The 18076-nt window shown below is 42.0% G+C and overlaps 1 protein-coding gene across 3 annotated transcripts; it reads left to right on the forward strand.

Moving 5' to 3' along the window:
- The first annotated feature begins 12608 nt into the window (after window positions 1-12608).
- LOC119295108 (probable acylpyruvase FAHD2, mitochondrial) lies at window positions 12609-17302 on the forward strand. 3 transcript variants are annotated; one of them, XM_037573441.1, is made up of 8 exons: window positions 12609-12738; window positions 12852-13026; window positions 13743-13795; window positions 14289-14351; window positions 14562-14612; window positions 14704-14821; window positions 14915-15054; window positions 16968-17302. In XM_037573441.1, exons 1-7 carry the CDS (start codon window positions 12631-12633, stop codon window positions 15031-15033), a joined length of 687 nt encoding a protein of 228 aa, XP_037429338.1. In that variant the 5' UTR covers window positions 12609-12630; the 3' UTR covers window positions 15034-15054; window positions 16968-17302. The 3 variants fall into 3 exon arrangements, with proteins under 3 accessions (XP_037429338.1, XP_037429335.1, XP_037429339.1); XM_037573438.1 differs by lacking the exon at window positions 16968-17302 and having other exon boundaries at window positions 14915-15232; XM_037573442.1 differs by lacking the exon at window positions 16968-17302 and having other exon boundaries at window positions 14927-15232.
- Window positions 17303-18076: the final 774 nt, after the last annotated feature.

The raw sequence follows: 18076 nt of genomic DNA on the forward strand, positions 1-18076 counted from the left end.
CATCTCTATGTGATTAACACCCAAAGAGTACTAAGGCGTGATCATGTTTTGCTTATGAGAGAAGTTTAGTCAACGGGTCTGTCACTTTCAGAGTCGTATGTATTTTGCAAATATTCTATGTCTACAATGCTCTGCATAGAGCTACTCTAGCTAGTTGCTCCCACTTTCAATATGTATCCAGATTGAGACTTAGAGTCATCTGGATCAGTGTAAAAGCTTGCATCGACGTAACCTTTTACTACGAACTCTTTATCACCCCTATCACCGAGAAACATTTCCTTAGTCCTCACTAAGGATAATTTTGACCGCTTTCTAGTGATCTACTCCTAGATCACTATTGTACCCTCTTGCCAAACTCCTGGTGAGGTACACAATAGGTGTGGTACACAGCATAGCATAATTTATAGAACCTATGACTGATGCATAGGGAATGACTTTTTCATTCTCTTTCTATTTTCTGTCGTGGTCGGGTTTTGAGTCTTACTCAACTTCACACCTTGTAATACAAGCAAGAAGTCCTTCTTTGACTGTTCCAATTTGAACTACTTCAAAATCTTATCAAGGTATGTACTCATTGAAAAATCTTATTAAGCGTCTTGATCTATCTCTATAGATCTTGATGCCCAATATGTAAGCAGCTTCACTGAGGTCTTTCATTGAAAAACTCTTATTCAAGTATCCCTTTATGCTATCCAGAAATTCTATATCATTTCCAGTCAACAAATATGTCATCCACATATAATTTTAGAAATGCTACAGAGCTCCCACTCACTTTCTTGTAAATACAGGCTCCTCAAAAAGTCTGTATAAAACAATATGCTTTGATCACACTATCAAAACGTTTATTCCAACTCTAAGAGGCTTGCACCAGTCCATAAATGGATTGCTGGAGCTTGCACACTTTGTTAGCACCCTTTGGATCGACAAAACCTTCTGGTTGTATCATATACAACTCTTCTTCTAGAAATCTATTCAGGAATGCAGTTCTGACATCCATCTGCCAGATTTCATAAAATATGGCAACTACTAACATGATTCGGACGGATTTAAGCATCGCTAAAGTTGAGAAAATCTCATTGTAGTCAACTCCTTGAACTTGTCGAAAACCTTTTTGCGACAAGTCGAGCTTTGTAGATAGTAACGCTACTATCAGTGTCCGTCTTCCTCTTGAAGATCCATTTATTTAATATGGCTTGCCGATCATCGGGCAAGTCCACCAAAGTCCACACTTTGTTCTAATACATGGATCCCATCTCAGATTTCATGGGAATCTGGGCTCATCATCGCTTCCTCATAGGTTCATCATGGTCTAGTAACATGACTTCCAGAATAGGATTACCGTACTACTCTGGTGTGGATCGTACTCTGCTTGACCTACGAGGTTCGGTAGTAACTTGATCTGAAGCTTCATGATCATCATCATTAGCTTCCTCACTAATTGGTTTAGGAATCACTGGAACTGGTTTCTATGATGAACTACTTTCCAATAAGGGAGAAGGTACAGTTACCTCATCAAGTTCTACTTTCCTCCCACCCACTTCTTTCGAGAGAAACTCCTTCTCTAGAAAGGATCCATTCTTAGCAACGAATATCTTGCCTTCGGATCTGTGATAGAAGGTGTACCCAATAGTTTCCTTTGGGTATCTTATGAAGACGCACTTCTCCGATTTGGGTTCGAGCTTATCAGGTTTGAAGCTATTTTCACATAAGCATCGCAGCCCCAAACTTTAAGAAACGACAATTCTGGTTTCTTGCCAAACCATAGTTCATAAGACGTCATCTCAACGGATTTTGATGGTGCCCTATTTAAAGTGAATGCAGCTGTCGCTAATGCATAACCCTAAAATGATAGTGGTAACCTAGTAAGAGACATCATAGATCGCACCATATCCAATAAAGTACGGCTACGGCGTTCGGACACACCATTATGCTATGGTGTTCCAGGTGGCGTGAGCTGTGAAACTATTCCACATTGTTTTATATGAAGGCCAAACTCGTAACTCAAATATTCTCCTCTACGATCAGATCGTAGAAACTTTATTTTCTTGTTACGATGATTCTCTGCTTCACTCTGAAATTCTTTGAACTTTTCAAATGTTTCAGACTTATGTTTCATTAAGTAGATATACTCATATCTGCTCAAATCATCTTGTGAAGGTCAGAAAATAATGATACCCGCCACGAGCATCAACACTCATTGGACCGCATACATCGGTATGTATTATTTCCAATAAGTCACTAGCTCGTTCCATTGTTCCGGAGAATGGAGTTTTAGTCATCTTGCCCATAAGGCACGGTTCGCAAGCATCAAATGATTCATAATCAAGTGATTCCAAAAGTCCATCTTTATGGAGTTTCTTCATGCGCTTTACACCGATATGACCCAAACGGCAGCGCCACAAATAAGTTGCACTATCATTATCAACTTTGCATCTTTTGGCATCAATATTATGAATATGTGTATTACCACGATCGAGATCCAACAAACTATTTTCATTGGGTGTATTACCATCGAAGGTTTTATTCATATAAATAGAACAACAATTATTCTCTGACTTTAAATGAATAACCGTATTGCAATAAACATGATCAAATCATATTCATGCTCAACGCAAACGCCAAATAACTTTTATTTAGGTTCAACACTAATCCCGAAAGTATAGGGAGTGTGCGATGATGGTCATATCAATCTTGGAACAACTTCCAACACACATCATCACTACACCCTCAAATAGTCTCTGTTTATTCTATAACTCCTGTTTCGAGTTACTAATATTAGCAACCGAACAAGTATCAAATACCCAGGGGCTACTATAAACACTAGTAAGGTACACATCAATAACTTGTATATCAAATATACCATTGTTCACTTTGCCATCCTTCTTATCCACCAAATATTCAGGGCATTTCCGCTTCCAGTGACCATTTCCTTTGCAGTAGAAGCACTTAGTTTCAGGCTTTGGTCCAGCTTTGGGCTTCTTCACGGGAGTGACAACTTGCTTGCCATTCTACTTGAAGTTCCCTTTCTTTTCCTTTGCCCTTTTCTTGAAACTAGTGATCTTGTTTAATCATCAACACTTGATGCTTTTTCTTGATTTCTACCTTCGTTGATTTCAGCATCACGAAGAGCTCGGGAATCGTTTTCGTCATCCCTTGCATACTATAGTTCATCATGAAGTTCTAGTAACATAGTGATGGTGACTAGAGAACTCTGTCAATCACTGTCTTATCTGGAAGATTAACTCCCACTTGATTCAAGCGATTGTAGTACCCAGACAATCTGAGCACACGCTCACTGCTTGAGCTATTCTCCTCCATCTTTTAGCTATAGAACTTGTTGGAGACTTAATATCTCTCAACTCGGGTATTTGCTTGAAATATTAACTTCAACTCCTGGAACATCTCATATGGTCCATGACATTCAAAACGTCTTTGAAGTCCCGATTCTAAGCCGTTAAGCATGGTGCACTAAACTATCAAGTAGGCATCATATTGAGCTAGCTAAAGGTTCATAACGTCTGCATTTGCTCTTTCAATAGGTCTGTCACCTAGCGGTGCATCAAGGACATAATTCTTCTGTGCAGCAATGAGGATAAGCCTCAGATCACGGACCAAGTCCGCATCACTGCTACTATCATCTTTCAACTTAGTTTTCTCTAAGAACATATAAAAAACATAGGGAGCTATAACGCGAGCTATTGATCTACAACATTGTTTGCAAAATACTATCAGGACTAAGTTCATGATAAATTAAAGTTTAATTAATCATATTACTTAAGAACTCCCACTTAGATAGACATCCCTCTAATCATCTAAGTGATCACGTGATCCAAATCAACTAAACCATGTCCGATCATCACGTGAGATGGAGTAGTTTTCAATGGTGACCATCACTATGTTGATCATATCTACTATATGATTCATGCACGACCTTTCGGTCTCCAGTGTTCCGAGGCCATATCTGCATATGCTAGGCTCGTCAAGTTTAACCCGAGTATTCTGCGTGTGCAAAACTGGCTTGCACCCGTTGTATGTGAACATAGAGCTTATCACACCCGGTCATCACGTGGTGTCTCAGCACGACGAACTTTCACAACGGTGCATACTCAGGGAGAACACTTATACCTTGAAATTTAGTGAGACATCATCTTATAATGCTACAGTCGATCTAAGCAAAATAAGATGCATAAGAGATAAACATCACATGCAATCAATATAAGTGATATGATATGGCCATCATCATCTTGTGCCTTTGATCTCCATCTCCAAAGCACCGTCATGATCACCATCGTCACCAGCGCGACACCTTGATCTCCATCGTAGCATCGTTCTCGTCTCGCCAACTATTGCTTCTACAACTATCGCTACCGCTTAGTGATAAAGTGAAGCAATTACATGGCGATTGCATTTCATACAATAAAGCGACAACCATATGGATCCTGCCAGTTGTCGATAACTCGGTTACAAAACATGATCATCTCATACAATAAAATTTAGCATCATGTCTCGACCATATCACATCACAACATGCCCTGCAAAAACAAGTTAGACGTCCTCTACTTTGTTGTTGCAAGTTTTACGTGGCTGCTACGGGCTGAGGAAGAACCGTTCTTACCTACGCATCAAAACCACAACGATATTTCGTCAAGTATGTGATGTTTTAACCTTCAACAAGGACCGGGCGTAGCCACACTCGATTCAACTAAAGTTGGAGAAACTGACACCCGCCAGCCACCTATGTGCGAAGCATGTCGGTAGAACTAGTCCCACGTAAGCGTACGCGTAATGTCGGTCCGGGCCGCTTCATCCAACAATACCTCCGAATCAAAGTATGACATGCTGGTAAGCAATATGACTTGTATCGCCCACAACTCACGTGTGGTCTACTCGTGCATATAACATCTACGCATAAACCTGGCTCTGATGCCACTATTGGGGAACGTAGTAATTTCAAAAAAATTCCTACGCACACGCAAGATCATGGTGATGCATAGCAACAAGAGGAGGAGTGTATCTTCATACCCTTGAAGATTGCTACGCGGAAGCGTTTATCAACGCGATTGATGTAGTCGTACACCTTCACGATCTGCTCCGATCAAGTACCGAACGTACGACATGTCCGCGTTCAGCACACGTTCAGCTCGATGACGTCCTTGCCTTATTGATCCAGCAAGACATGTGAAATAGTAGATGAGTTCCGGCAGCACGACGGCATGGTGACGGCGTTGGTGAAGAACAATCTCCGTAGGGCTTCGCCTAAGCAATACAGAAACTATGACGGGGGATAAACTAGAGGGGACGGGGTTGCCGGCACACGGCTTGGTGTTTCTTCATCTGTCTTTGGTGCTAGCCCTGTCCCTCTATTTATATGTTGAGCCTTGGGGCCGAACCTTGGAGTAAAAGCCTCCACAAAGTCGGTTTCATCCGAAAGGCAAGAGTCCTTCTCGGACTCCAGGGCCAGACGCTAGGGTTTCCGGTGTCTGGACCCAAACGCCAGGACCCTGGTGTCTTGCCCCTGGACTCCGCAAAACTTCCTTTTGCGCTTTCCAAAAACCTTGTGGGCTTTCCCCTTTGGCCCAAATAAAGTGTTCTCGTACCCAAACATTTCGGGAAACATCCGGAACCCCTTCTGATGAATTCCGGAGACCAAACACTATTATCTCATATATCAATCTTTATCTCCGGACCATTCCGGAGTTCCTCGTCATATCCATGATCATATCCGGGACACCGAACAACATTCGGTCACCAACATACATAACTCATATAATACTATATCGTCAACGAACGTTAAGCGTGCGGACCCTACGGGTTCGAGAACTATGTAGACATGACCGAGACACCTCTCTGGTCAATAACCAATAGCGGAACCTGGATGCCCATATTGGCTCCTACATATTCTACGAAGATCTTTATCGGTCGAACTGCATAACAACATACGTTGTTCCCTTTGTCATCGGTATGTTACTTGCCCGAGATTCGATCGTTGGTATCTCAATACCTAGTTCAATCTCGTTACCGGTAAGTCTCTTTACTCGTTCCGTAATGCAGCATCCTGCAACTAACTCATTAGTCACATTGCTTGCAAGGCTTATAGTGATGTGCATTACCGAGAGGACCCAAAGATACCTCTCCGACAATCGAAATGACAAATCCTAATCTTAATCTATGCCAACTCAACAAGTACCATCAGAGACACCTGTAGAGCACCTTTATAATCACCCATTTACGTTTTGACGTTTGGTAGCACACAAAGTGTTCCTCCGGTATTTGGGAGTTTCATAATCTCATAGTCATAGGAACATGTATAAGTCATGAAGAAAGCAATAGCAACATACTAAATGATCAAGTGCTAAGCTAACGGAATGGGTCAAGTCAATCACATCATTCTCTAATGATGTGATCCCGTTAATCTAATGATGTGATCCCGTTAATCAAATGACATCGCATGTCTATGGCTAGGAAACTTAACCATCTTTGATTCAACGAGCTAGTCAAGTAGAGGCATAGTAGGGACACTCTATTTGTCTATATATTCACACATGTACTAAGTTTTTGGTTAATACAATTCTAGCATGAATAATAAACATTCATCATGATATAAGGAAATGTAAATAACAACTTTATTATTGCCTCTAGGGCATATTTCCTTCACCACTGACCATCATGAACACCTGCATGGTAATAATAAACAAATTTATTATAAAAATGCATGCATGCATCAAAGTAGGCCTGGGCATTCGGTATAAACCGAATTTTCGGTTTCTACCATTCGGTTAATTTTTTAATTCGGTTAATAGAGCTAGAAACCGAAAAAGACTTCAAAATATGACTAACCAAAAATTCGGTTAACCGAGATATTCGGTTCGGTGTACGGTTTATACCGTACTTGTTATACGTGCTGAAAGAATTTTAGACGCGTTGTTTTCTCCATCTGTGCTCTCTATTATATAGCTGAGGTCCTCACACGATTCTCTTTGGTTGGACGAGGTGGGACTAAACAAACCAGCACTGCAGCAACCAGCAGCGCCTCTTCCCTCTACTGCTTCTCGTACTTGGGCCGTGCACGTACTTGGAGACTGGCCACACGCTGGAAAAGAAAGCCCACGGTAACTTGGGCCTTACACGCATGTAGTTGGCTTGGCCCATGCCAAAGTCTCCGTCGCTGTCGCACGAAGGCTACCTGGTGCTAGCGTGAAAAAAATTCAGGCTTAGCGACACGTGAGCTTGAGGGCGGGAGAGGTGCTCGTGAGCGCGGCTGTTTCGGTGTCCTCGGTTAACCGCAAGAAACTCCTGCACCGACCGAATTAAGTTCGGTTAGCAGACCTAAAAACCGATTTTTTCTGTGATAGCATTAAAAACTGAAAATTCGGTTTTTTTTGTTTCGGCTTCGGTTCGGTGTTCGGTTCATCGGTTTCTATGCCCACCCCTACATCAAAGTCATACAAAAATTTGGCATGACCTTCCCTAAAAATAGGACATTTAGAGTTTGCCTGAAATTCGCCGAAACCGAAATAAATCGACATTTCGGAGGCAACTCACAAGCACAATTTGGCGGCAACTCATGCCACACACAAAATTTCCATCATATCGCCTGATTATGTCATATCGCACACATACACATATTTCCATTCTTGCAAAAGCATAACTTTCAAATCATCTATCTCGAGATCGAGCATGGTGATGATGTTGTCGTGACGCCACACACCTATGGAATGATCAAAAGTGGACAAAGCTCTTCTTGACAAGGCTTTAGATCTAGTTAGGGAGATACATAGGTCACTTCACTAAATGCTAGCTAGATCTCTACCTATCTAGCTAGTTTGGGAGGAGACAAGTTCAACTAGTGGAGGGGGGAGGAAAAAGAGAAAGGAGATGCATTAATGGAGGTGGTTTAGTTAGCTAGGAGTAATAAAGAGAGAGAAAGATAGGTAGAAGAAGGAGAGTAATGGGGGGGAGAAGTAGTGAGGAAGAAGCAAAGTGAGGGAGAGAGGAGGTGGAAGGGGAAAGTGAAGAAAGAGAGGATGGGGGAGGGGGAGGGGGAGAGGGGGAGGAAAAAAGGTGGTATGGCTGCGGTTTAGCAGTAGCGCGGGCCTCTAAACGCGCTGCTGCTAACACGATAGCAGTAGCGCGCTCCTGGCGGACGCGCTACTACTAAGCGGGGCCCGCCATGTGGATAGGTTCAAAATTAGCAATAGCGTCGTGCAGAAAAAGCGTGCTACTACTATCTAGTTAGCAGTAGCGCGGTTTTCGTGGGCGCGCTACTGCTAAACCTAGCGTGGCGGGAACGGTCAGCCAATTTTAGTAGTAGCGTGGTTCTAACGAGACGCGCTACTACTAAGCTGGTAGCAGTAGCGCCTGTTAGTTGCACGCGCTACTGCTAATTAGCAGTAGCACCCCTTTTTGACCAGCGCTACTGCTAAGTTTCTGTGTATAAGGTTTTCCCTAGTAGTGAGTATCTCTCTCTCTCTCTCTCTCTCTCTCTCTCTCTCTCTCTCTCTCTCTCTCTCTCTGATCCTCAATACAATGATCTCCTCTGAGATCAAACTGATGTAGTTCTTGTGGTGTGTTTGTTGGGATACGATGAATTATAGATTTTTTATGATCAGATTCTTTATTGAATGCATTTGAATCTCTTGACGTTTCTTTGCTGTGTAATTTTATAGCTATATATGCTTTCTGATCTATGAGTCTTCTCTGGTCAAGATAGACGATTATTTCTTCAGAGGGAGTGGTGCATCGTAGTGGATTCAATCATGCGGGGATCTTGTCCAATGATGAAAAGGACGAAGACATGTATTGTATTGTTGTTACTAAGGATAGAACGATTAGGATTCATCTTATTGCTAGGTATCTTTCTATCTAGATTATGTCATCTTTTCTTATTGTGTTATTCTATTTCTCGCAAACTCAATACTTTGAGATGCATGTTGGATAACAGGTCTTGGGAATTAATAGTAGTAGACATCAGTAAGCTTAACAATCTACCTACCATAGATATAATGCCTCTGTGAGATTATGTCATGAATGATCATATGTTGTTATGAATTGTCGCTCTTCTGTCAATTTCCTGACAGTAATTTGTTGCCATGCCACTACTTGCTCTCGAGGGAGATGCTATATGCCCTGGGGTCTATTCTCCATTAATATAAAAGCTCCTACAATTTGCTCTTTTACTTTCTTGTCGTTTGCCCTATCAATATATATTTGCTTTTAATCTTGTAACTAGCCAGAACAAGGGGATTGAGAACCTCCTTGGTACTGTTGGGTGCAAGCAATTTTATCTATTTATGTGCAGATGTTGTCAACGTTGTTAGCTTGGTGCTTCCTACTGATTCGATAAACCTTGTTTCTTAATTGAAAGAAATACTTTCTGCTGCTGTGCTACATCACTTTTCCTCTTTAGGGAATCAAACAAATCCTACGGGAGTAGCACTAGCCCATTCCTAAATATACAAAATAATCTAGTGTTTTCACAAATCCGCTATGCAGACATAGTTCCGCAATATCGCCCGCTATCCGCAACCCGCTACCCGGACCCCAATCTGCTACCAACCCGCTATCCGTTATTTAAAACCATGTCGGTGACGCCGAAGGAACTATTGGCGGCGACGGAGAGTCACTTCGGCATACTGAAGACAATGATGATGGTGGAGGTGTTTGCTCCACCACTACATTTCTTCGCATGCTTCGACTCAGGCGAGGACTACACCTGTGTGGTGCATGCGTCAGAGCATCTTCGTTGTGGTGGTAGGTGCATCAGTTTCACGTGCTGGTCCCGTTTCATGCATGGTTCACCAAGGAAGATGGAGTACAAGATAACATTGAGTATCAAGGAGCTCCGAGGACAGGCCTGGGAACCAGATACAATCTATGTTCATCACCGGTGTCGATGGCGAGCTCATGACATTTTACCAACTACAGCCAAGTGGGTGTTGTTGGTGACTGTGTGACTACGTGACCCTTGTGGCGTACCCAAGAGGCTCACCGTCATGGTGCCAGCACCTCCTTTGCAGCCTCGACAGCCTGACTCCGACGAGGATGATCTCTATTTGCCGTTGCCATCGAACTCTCCGACAAAGCAATTTACCTTTGATTATCTAGGCGGTCGTGCACATGAAAGAAGTGAGCGACTTTGCCCCGAAGAAGGCATAGACTTGAGCCGCATGCACACACTCACTACCTGACATTGGAAGATCGACAACACCACATGGAGATCATGGCAAAGCGTAAGCATGGTGCTCGTATGAACTAGAGATCCACCAGAGCTAGAGAAGTAGCTTTCATTGTCATGTGGTGTTGTGTTAGTACTGCTTATGTTCAAAACGGGTAATTTGTGTTCTTGTGTATGTGTCATCGAACTAGGATATTGTCATGTTATCAGTGAACCAACCATGATATGTGTTGTGGATCTATCAATTTGTAAATTCAATAAAAAATGGACTGATCCTTGGAGTTGTGTTAATTGAGTGTTCTTTAGTTTCTTAGTTGTGCAAAATCCAGTTTGATTATCTGATCTCTTACTATAAATTGTGTAAAATCCAATTTGCAATAGACATGCCAATTACTTGATCTTTACTATAGAGTAATGTTATTGCATATTCACTACAATTATTGCAATTCTTCTGGTTTTGAGGGTCTAGTTGTGCACTAAGTGGTTTGTTTTGAATGTGCTATGTAGTAAACAAATGCGGTGTCAGAAACTATAAACTGTAGTTATTTTGAGAGAAAATATGCCATGTCAATGAACTTGTAGTGGGTACTATAGGGTAATCAACATCACCATTTTCTTTAACATATGATATTTGAAGTGGCTAGGCTAAGGAAGACTACATTAGTGTGGTTGCTCATTATGTTGACGAAAAATGGAACATAGAAAAAAGAATCATAGGATTCAAATTAATTGACGTATCACAAATTGGTGAGAACATTGCTAGTTCTGTAGTCAAACTTGTGGAAGATTTTAGTCCCATGAATAAGATCTTTGCAATAACTTTGGATAAAGCTTCATCAAATATTATTGCAATGATTGTCGTGCTGCATCTTTCTTACCGCATCAACTTTGTACTTGCCATATAATAATCTTATTGCTAAGAGTGCTTTAAAGAGATTGAAGATTAAAAAACAATACCTTGATGATCTGTGAACTGCAATTTCTTTATGAATGCTTCTAATACATGAATAGGTGACTACAAGAGCTTTTGTCTTGCTTCAGGAGTACGTCCTTGTAAATTTTCCTTAGACATGCATATTAGATGGAACTCTACATTTATGATGCTTAAGTATCTTATTCCACATAAAGATGGTTTTTCCATCATTATTAACGCAAACTACCATATCACTGATGGATCATCCCTGGTCATTGGCATGACTAAGTTTTCTGGAGATTTTGAAGGATTCAACCATTGCTTTGCCTGGGTTTATTATCCCACATATCCTTGAACGGTCCATCATATTTTAGATATTACTACTCATTTGAAAGCATATGAAACTGATATGATGTTACGTGATGTTGTGCTTGTCATGAAAAAGAAATATTCGAAATATTGGAATGAAATTCCAATATGCATTTGAATTTATTTAGGATCCTAGAGGTAAACTTGCAAGGGTTTGGTAATGTCCTCTTACTCTTAAGTGATGTCGTAAATGTATATTATTCTGCTTGTTTCACTAATGTTCGTGATAAGCTTTCTGAAATTTATAGTAAGTATGATGTGAAGTATGTCGGAGTTTGGTCCCAACGGCCCCCAGCACCATCATTTGGAAGAAGAAAGGAACATGGACAAAGGTATTTGGTTCCTCCTCCTCTTCCTCGAGCTCTTCGACACCAACATCAACATTAGGCATAGTGACTAGTGACGGGGAGTTAGCGACGTACCTCAATAACGACAAAATTCAACTCGCTGTCAGGAACAAAATGATGAAAGGCTCAACAAATTGCAGTGGTGGCATGAACACAAGCTTACGTATCTGATGCTTTCCGTATTAGGGAGAGATGTGTTAACGGTACCCATCTTAGCGATATCATCAGAGTCTGCTTTCAGTCTAACAGAAAGAATAATTGACGAGAGAAGGACAAGTCTGACAAGTGATATGATGAGGACACTATGACTGTGGAAGATGGAGAACTAGCGCGACAGAGAACCCAACCCCCTATGAACAACATCAATCTGCTGTCCACACTCAAAGATCTTTATTCAGACGATGAACGACGAGAAGAATAGTTGTAATCTTTGAAAAAAAAATCCTTTTGTATTTTTCTTTTCCGGTCAAGTAGCTTTGTACTCCTTTTCCTTACCGGGGTTTACCTAGAAGGTTTTAATGAGACATCTACTAATAAAGTTCAACATTTATCCACACTTTGCCTCTTTTACAATTTTCTGCATTTTTTTCTCCATTTTTAGTTTTCTTGTATTATTATTATTATTATTATTATTATTATTATTATTATTATTATTATTATTATTATTATGACTTTTATATATACAAAGCTAAAGGCCCGAAAGGCCGAAACAGCCCAAAAGGCTGAAAACCGACGTGGGCCGGCAGCCGTGCCTTGCCGGGCCGGCCCTTTTATCTCCCAAACTCCGAAAGAAAAAACAGTCGTCCACTGTTGCAACTCTCCCGGCCATGGCAGCAGCGGCGGCGCAGAGGCTTCTTGCGGCGAGCACGAAGATCGTCGGGGCCGGGCGCAACTACATCTCCCATGCCAAAGATCTCGGCAACCCTGTCCTCAAGGTCCATGCCCCTCCGACCCTGACCCTCTCCCATCCCAAGACACGGGGCGCCCTTCTTCCTGCGCGGTCTCTGATCCGGTCGCGGCATCGGCGGCCTTGTTGCTCTGCTTGCAGGAACCCGTCCTATTCCTGAAGCCCACGTCGTCATTCCTCCACGCCGGCCCGACCGCCGGCCCCATCGAGGTGCCCGAGCCGCTCGAGTCGCTGCACCACGAGGTCGAGCTCGCCGTCGTCATCTCCCGGCGCGCGCGCGATGTCCCCGAGGCCTCCGCCATGGATTTCGTCGGAGGTAATTAAGAGCCGTGGTTATGGGATGCCATCCCTGCGCGATAACCCCTCTTAAGAATTGTTTTGTAACGCAACAAGCGATCTGAAGAATGGTGCTCATTAGGGGTCTGCATTCTTGTTTTTTTGGGGGGGGTGGGGGTGGGGGGGACAACTAGTGTAATTGCAAAATTTAGTAACAATGTACCTGCAAAATGAACTAGGGCAGCTGGGTGCTGTTCTCTCGTAGTTGGAAAATGCAGATATGGATCACTTGTTGACAAAATTATTCTCTCCATATTTGACAAGCTTGTTGGAAAATGCATATATGGATTCGAGAATGGATAAGTTCCTTGCCATCATTCTTATTGAATCTTAAATGCATTTTTGTGTGCTATGTTACATTTTCTGCTGTTTACCTGTACCTGTTGGGTGCTGTTCTCTCGTAGTGGCAAATGGCCTGATTTCTCAAGTGAAAGGGATTCTTGAGTGAAAAGCATTGGGGTGTTTGACTATTTGTGGCGATAAACTTTCAGGGTTTAACTGCATGTGGTTTTGTTTGGTGGGTTTCCCCTCTTCTTACAGTATTCTGTGAAACAGAGCCTTTTGGGGGCTTACTGTTATTGCTTCGTGTTAATGTAGCTGACATCAACTGTATGAGTAAATCAAAAGCCATTCGTTAGTTTTTTCGTTTATGACATTGTAAATTCTATATGACTGCTTACATGTCTGGTTTCCCAGGTTATGCACTTGCTTTGGACATGTCATCAAACGATCTGCAATCAGCTTCTAAGGTTCGCACTAAGAGCTGTAGTTTTCTACTTTTCTTTAGTCCTGTTCCACCTGTTCTGTTTTATTGCTACGTCCTGCCATTCTTGGTGGTTTTTGAAACCTTAAGTATAGATAGAGTAACTTATGAAAACAAATTTAGCAAAAACCATATACCGTAGTCTCAGAGTTCTCTCCTTTCCAGTGGTCAGGCCAAGGAATATGGATATTTGACCTGCATAAAGAAATTCACCAATAAACATCACATTGTACTCTCAAAAGTTCCATGTTTCTACAATTGTGTGAATAAACACAAACCTGTACTTTCGTTTTGGCATGTTAACAACTTGTTACAATCTCTTCATCCAATACATTTTACCTATGTTTTGGAACTATCTTTTTGTATAACTTGGTAGTATCAACTGACCAGCATGACCTTATAAATAAAACACCCGGTCCTATAATGTAAGATAATTTTCTTGTCTTGAACTTTCTAGTAATAACCATTGGAATTTGTAGTCTGCAGGTCTTCCTTGGACTTTGGGTAAAGTACAGGACACCTTTACTCCAATTAGTGCGGTGGTAAGTATAGTTTCTCTTTCCAATAGACAAGGACATTTACTCCTCATATGTAGACATTTGTGTCTAAAAAACCCACCTAACTTTCGTTGTCGATGAGGACACCTCCCTCTGTTATTGGATCATGGTCTTCATGCTTTGACCTTTGAACGTTCTATGTATCATTCGTGTGCGTTATCATGATATTTGTTAATTTTGGTGACTGTTAAATAGGTTCCGAAATCAGCAATCGCTAATCCCTATGACCTAGAACTGTGGCTAAAGGTAATTGTATAAATATGTACCGAGAATTTATTGCAGCCAGCAATCAAAATAATGACATTATCATTAACAAGCATTGAACAACCATATCCAGGTAGATGGTGAACTTAGGCAGAAGGGACTTACAAGTGATATGATATTCAAGATTCCTTTTCTAATCAGCTATATCAGTTCCATCATGACATTAATGGAGGGCGATGTGATATTAACTGGTAATGTCTCTTTTTCTTGCTGCTATACAGCTGTTTTAGACTTTTAGTGCGTTAAGAGATCTCTTTGTCAGTTATTTCATGGGCCCTCTACAGGTACTCCCCCAGATGGTGTAGGTCCTGTCCGAGTAGGACAGAAGATTAGTGCTGGTATAACTGACCTCATTGATGTAGAGTTCGATGTTCAGAGACGCAAACGTTCATTTTCTAACTGATGCAGCAAGCAAGAAACTATGGTATGTGACACATTGTTTTGGGTCATACCAATGTGTGCTACTTAATTTGATCTGTATGCAAGAAAATAAGATGTTAAGGCTGAATGCCTATTTCTGATGCAACTAAAGCACTGGTATTGTATTACTGAGTGATGAAACCATATTATATTTTGGCAGCGTTCTTGTTGCATTGTACTGACTCAAACATCTTCCGTTGTGTAATTGATAATTCATGGAAACATAGGTTTCCAACTTCCACTGTGGCATAGGACATGAAATCATAACGTTGCTATTGCATCTGTGTGACCAAAATTGTGCGTAGGGTCACATGGGTTGTTTATATGTACAACTTCACTAGTTGATATTTTTGTACTGGACTGTATCTGGAACAATGAAGGGGAGCCTTGGCGCAGTGGTAAAGCTGCTGCCTTGTGACCATGAGGTCATGGGTTCAAGTCCTGGAAACAGCCTCTTACAGAAATGTAGGGAAAGGCTGCGTACTATAGACCCAAAGTGGTCGGACCCTTCCCTGGACCCTGCGCAAGCGGGAGCTACATGCACCAGGTTGCCCTTTTACTGTATCTGGAACAATAATGCTAGATGTGATCATTCACTTGTGCCATGAGTTAGTGAAAGTTGGCACAATCCTTAATCTTTCCAATTTCAGTACGAAATGCAGAAGTGCAAATCATTCCAGAGTTCTTGTGGTTGCGTGCCCGAGCAAAAACTTTGTTGCCATATGTATCTTTTGTGCCTATAGTTGTAGCATTAAGCTCCCACTTGCTGCAACATGTTGTAGAAAGGCTATGCTGTTGCTGTGTAATAGACTGTCAAGAACTGAAGGTCCATTATTCCTCCCAGATTCGTCGATACTTCCGTATAGAAGCCCTCTAAGGTCCAATAGACTGCCAAGTCCCAATAGTTTGAGTAAATTGCTTATATGCTATTGAACAACTACTGGATTCACAGTATGCCTCTCATATGAGAGGCTGACATGCAGGTCCAGGGTGTCTGAAGCATCACTGGCATATAGTGGATTTGTTCAGTGGCAGATAAACAACTTTTCCCTATTACTATTAGCCACATGTTGTGCTTATTCCGTGTATGTGGAGACCTTCTCCAGACTTCATGTAAAAGTATAGGACCATCAAACTGTACATGCCAATCCTCAGAAAAATTGTACATGCCAACCCTCAGAAAATTATGCATGCCAGATTTTTTGGTAGATGGAATTGTGAAGATTGCATTACGTCATTGGAGCAAGCGATTCACTGGCCAGCAAAGACATTGCAAGGAACAGGGTGAATTGTGCCAGAATATGCAGACGCCCTGTTCCATTGTCACATCATGGACATCCATCTCATGGGCAACGGCTTAGTTTGCGGTTTCTACTTGCTAGAGTATGTTGTGTTGAACTTTATAAACTTCTGCAAGAAAGTAGTTGTGGGGAAGTTAGCATTCTGCTTGACAAACTAGATTAACATATTGATTGTTTGCATCAATTTGGGGTAGCAAGTGATCCCTTTCACTACATAATACAGGTTGGAATTAATCTTGGTGTTGAGATTGTTTCTGATGGCCTGCTGTGGTTGCCTGCTCATTATTGATACCATTATTATCGATGTTGTCATGCCAAAACTGCTTCTTCAGTTTACCTTATGAAACCAGATTATGAGGCTTCATTTACATTACCTAGGAGCGAAGGCTATGTTCCTCCATGTGAAGTTCTTGTTGCAGCTAATCACCGCTGTAAATTATTAGTACGTAATTTATATGGTGTAATGGATGTGGAAAGGAAAAGTTCCCTACTCTTTCCTGCATGCTTTTCCACCTTCCATATTTCTTTCAAGAAGACCTGACAATTTACTAGTGTGTGCCGTGAAGATTGAGAATTTGGATCGTAATTCTAGTCATTCACCTAATTTTGGATGCAGGAAATAAAATTCTGAGAGTACCGGAGAATCATTCTGAGGAATGTTGGAATTTGAAGGATTTTGGGGATGCAATTTCAACCTCCGCTTTCTACCGATCCTGGCGAATATATCTGTTCCTGTGGGTTGATTACGACCCGTACTAAGTCAGTACTGGATGATGTTGCCACTTGGAGCTATGGACATTTACGTTTTTCAGTCCACCCTCAGTCAGACATGTGGCGACATTTGGCCATTGTTGCGCATATACACATCCTCGCGGCTGATTCTATATACATCAGTTTATCAACACTTGCGAGCCAATTGGACAGTTGACACCTGATATCTATCTATATGTATTTGATGTTTCTCTGGCTATTCACTATCGTAGTACGCATAATTTACCAGGCAAAACCTCAGGAGGAAGCCCTGTGATGTGAAATGCTACTACCTAAAACTATAGCTAGCGTGCAATGAAGGTGCTTGAATACGTCGTGGTTGACGGTAAGTAGGTTGACCAGAGTCAACAAGAGGAACCATATGTGGCACTTGGCTTAAATGTATGTCGGACGTCCACATCACCAACGCGTTTGCTCGGCGCATCGCTGATCTCTTCTCCTTGTCCGTCTCCCGTGGCTTCACCTGCCCTAACCGAAGATCAGGCGCAGATGAAACCACGGAACTTTTGGCCGAAAGAGAGAGGCCGTGTGGAAGGGGTCGCATTGGATACGCCGTCGCTGTCTTTGACGGTTTCGTCAGGCGTGGCCGCTACAGACAGACAGACAGACACTAGCTGTAGTCTGTGTGTGGATTGGTTCCGAGGTCTACCACCGTCCACTTGCTGCTTGCTGTTGTTTACACTTTGCCCCCAAGACCGACCACCCGACATGCCTTGTGATCGTAGCTTCGGTTACTTTGATTCCTTCCGAAATTGCGGCGTGAATTTCCTTTGCTCTGTCTGGAAATGGCTGTATGTACGTAGGCGCATACGGCGGCTGCGGGTCATGTTCCTGCTAGGGTTTTGTAAGATAAGATGGAACGGTAATGCTACATCTACGTAAGAGAAGTTACGTGTTTTACGTAAAAGGCCACATGGACAAAACTGATTGGAGAAGGGAGAGAAAGGGGCCCCA

The sequence above is a fragment of the Triticum dicoccoides genome, chromosome 4B, assembly GCF_002162155.2.
Source record: "Triticum dicoccoides isolate Atlit2015 ecotype Zavitan chromosome 4B, WEW_v2.0, whole genome shotgun sequence".
Lineage (NCBI taxonomy): Eukaryota > Viridiplantae > Streptophyta > Magnoliopsida > Poales > Poaceae > Triticum > Triticum dicoccoides.

Coding starts and splice junctions, on each gene's coding strand:
- LOC119295108 (XM_037573441.1), top strand. CDS start 12,631: ATGGCAGCAGCGGCGGCGCAGAGGCTTCTTGCGGCGAGCACGAAGATC. Junction 12,739..12,851: donor TCGGCAACCCTGTCCTCAAG/GTCCATGCCCCT, acceptor CTCTGCTTGCAG/GAACCCGTCCTATTCCTGAA. Junction 14,822..14,914: donor GGGCGATGTGATATTAACTG/GTAATGTCTCTT, acceptor GGCCCTCTACAG/GTACTCCCCCAGATGGTGTA.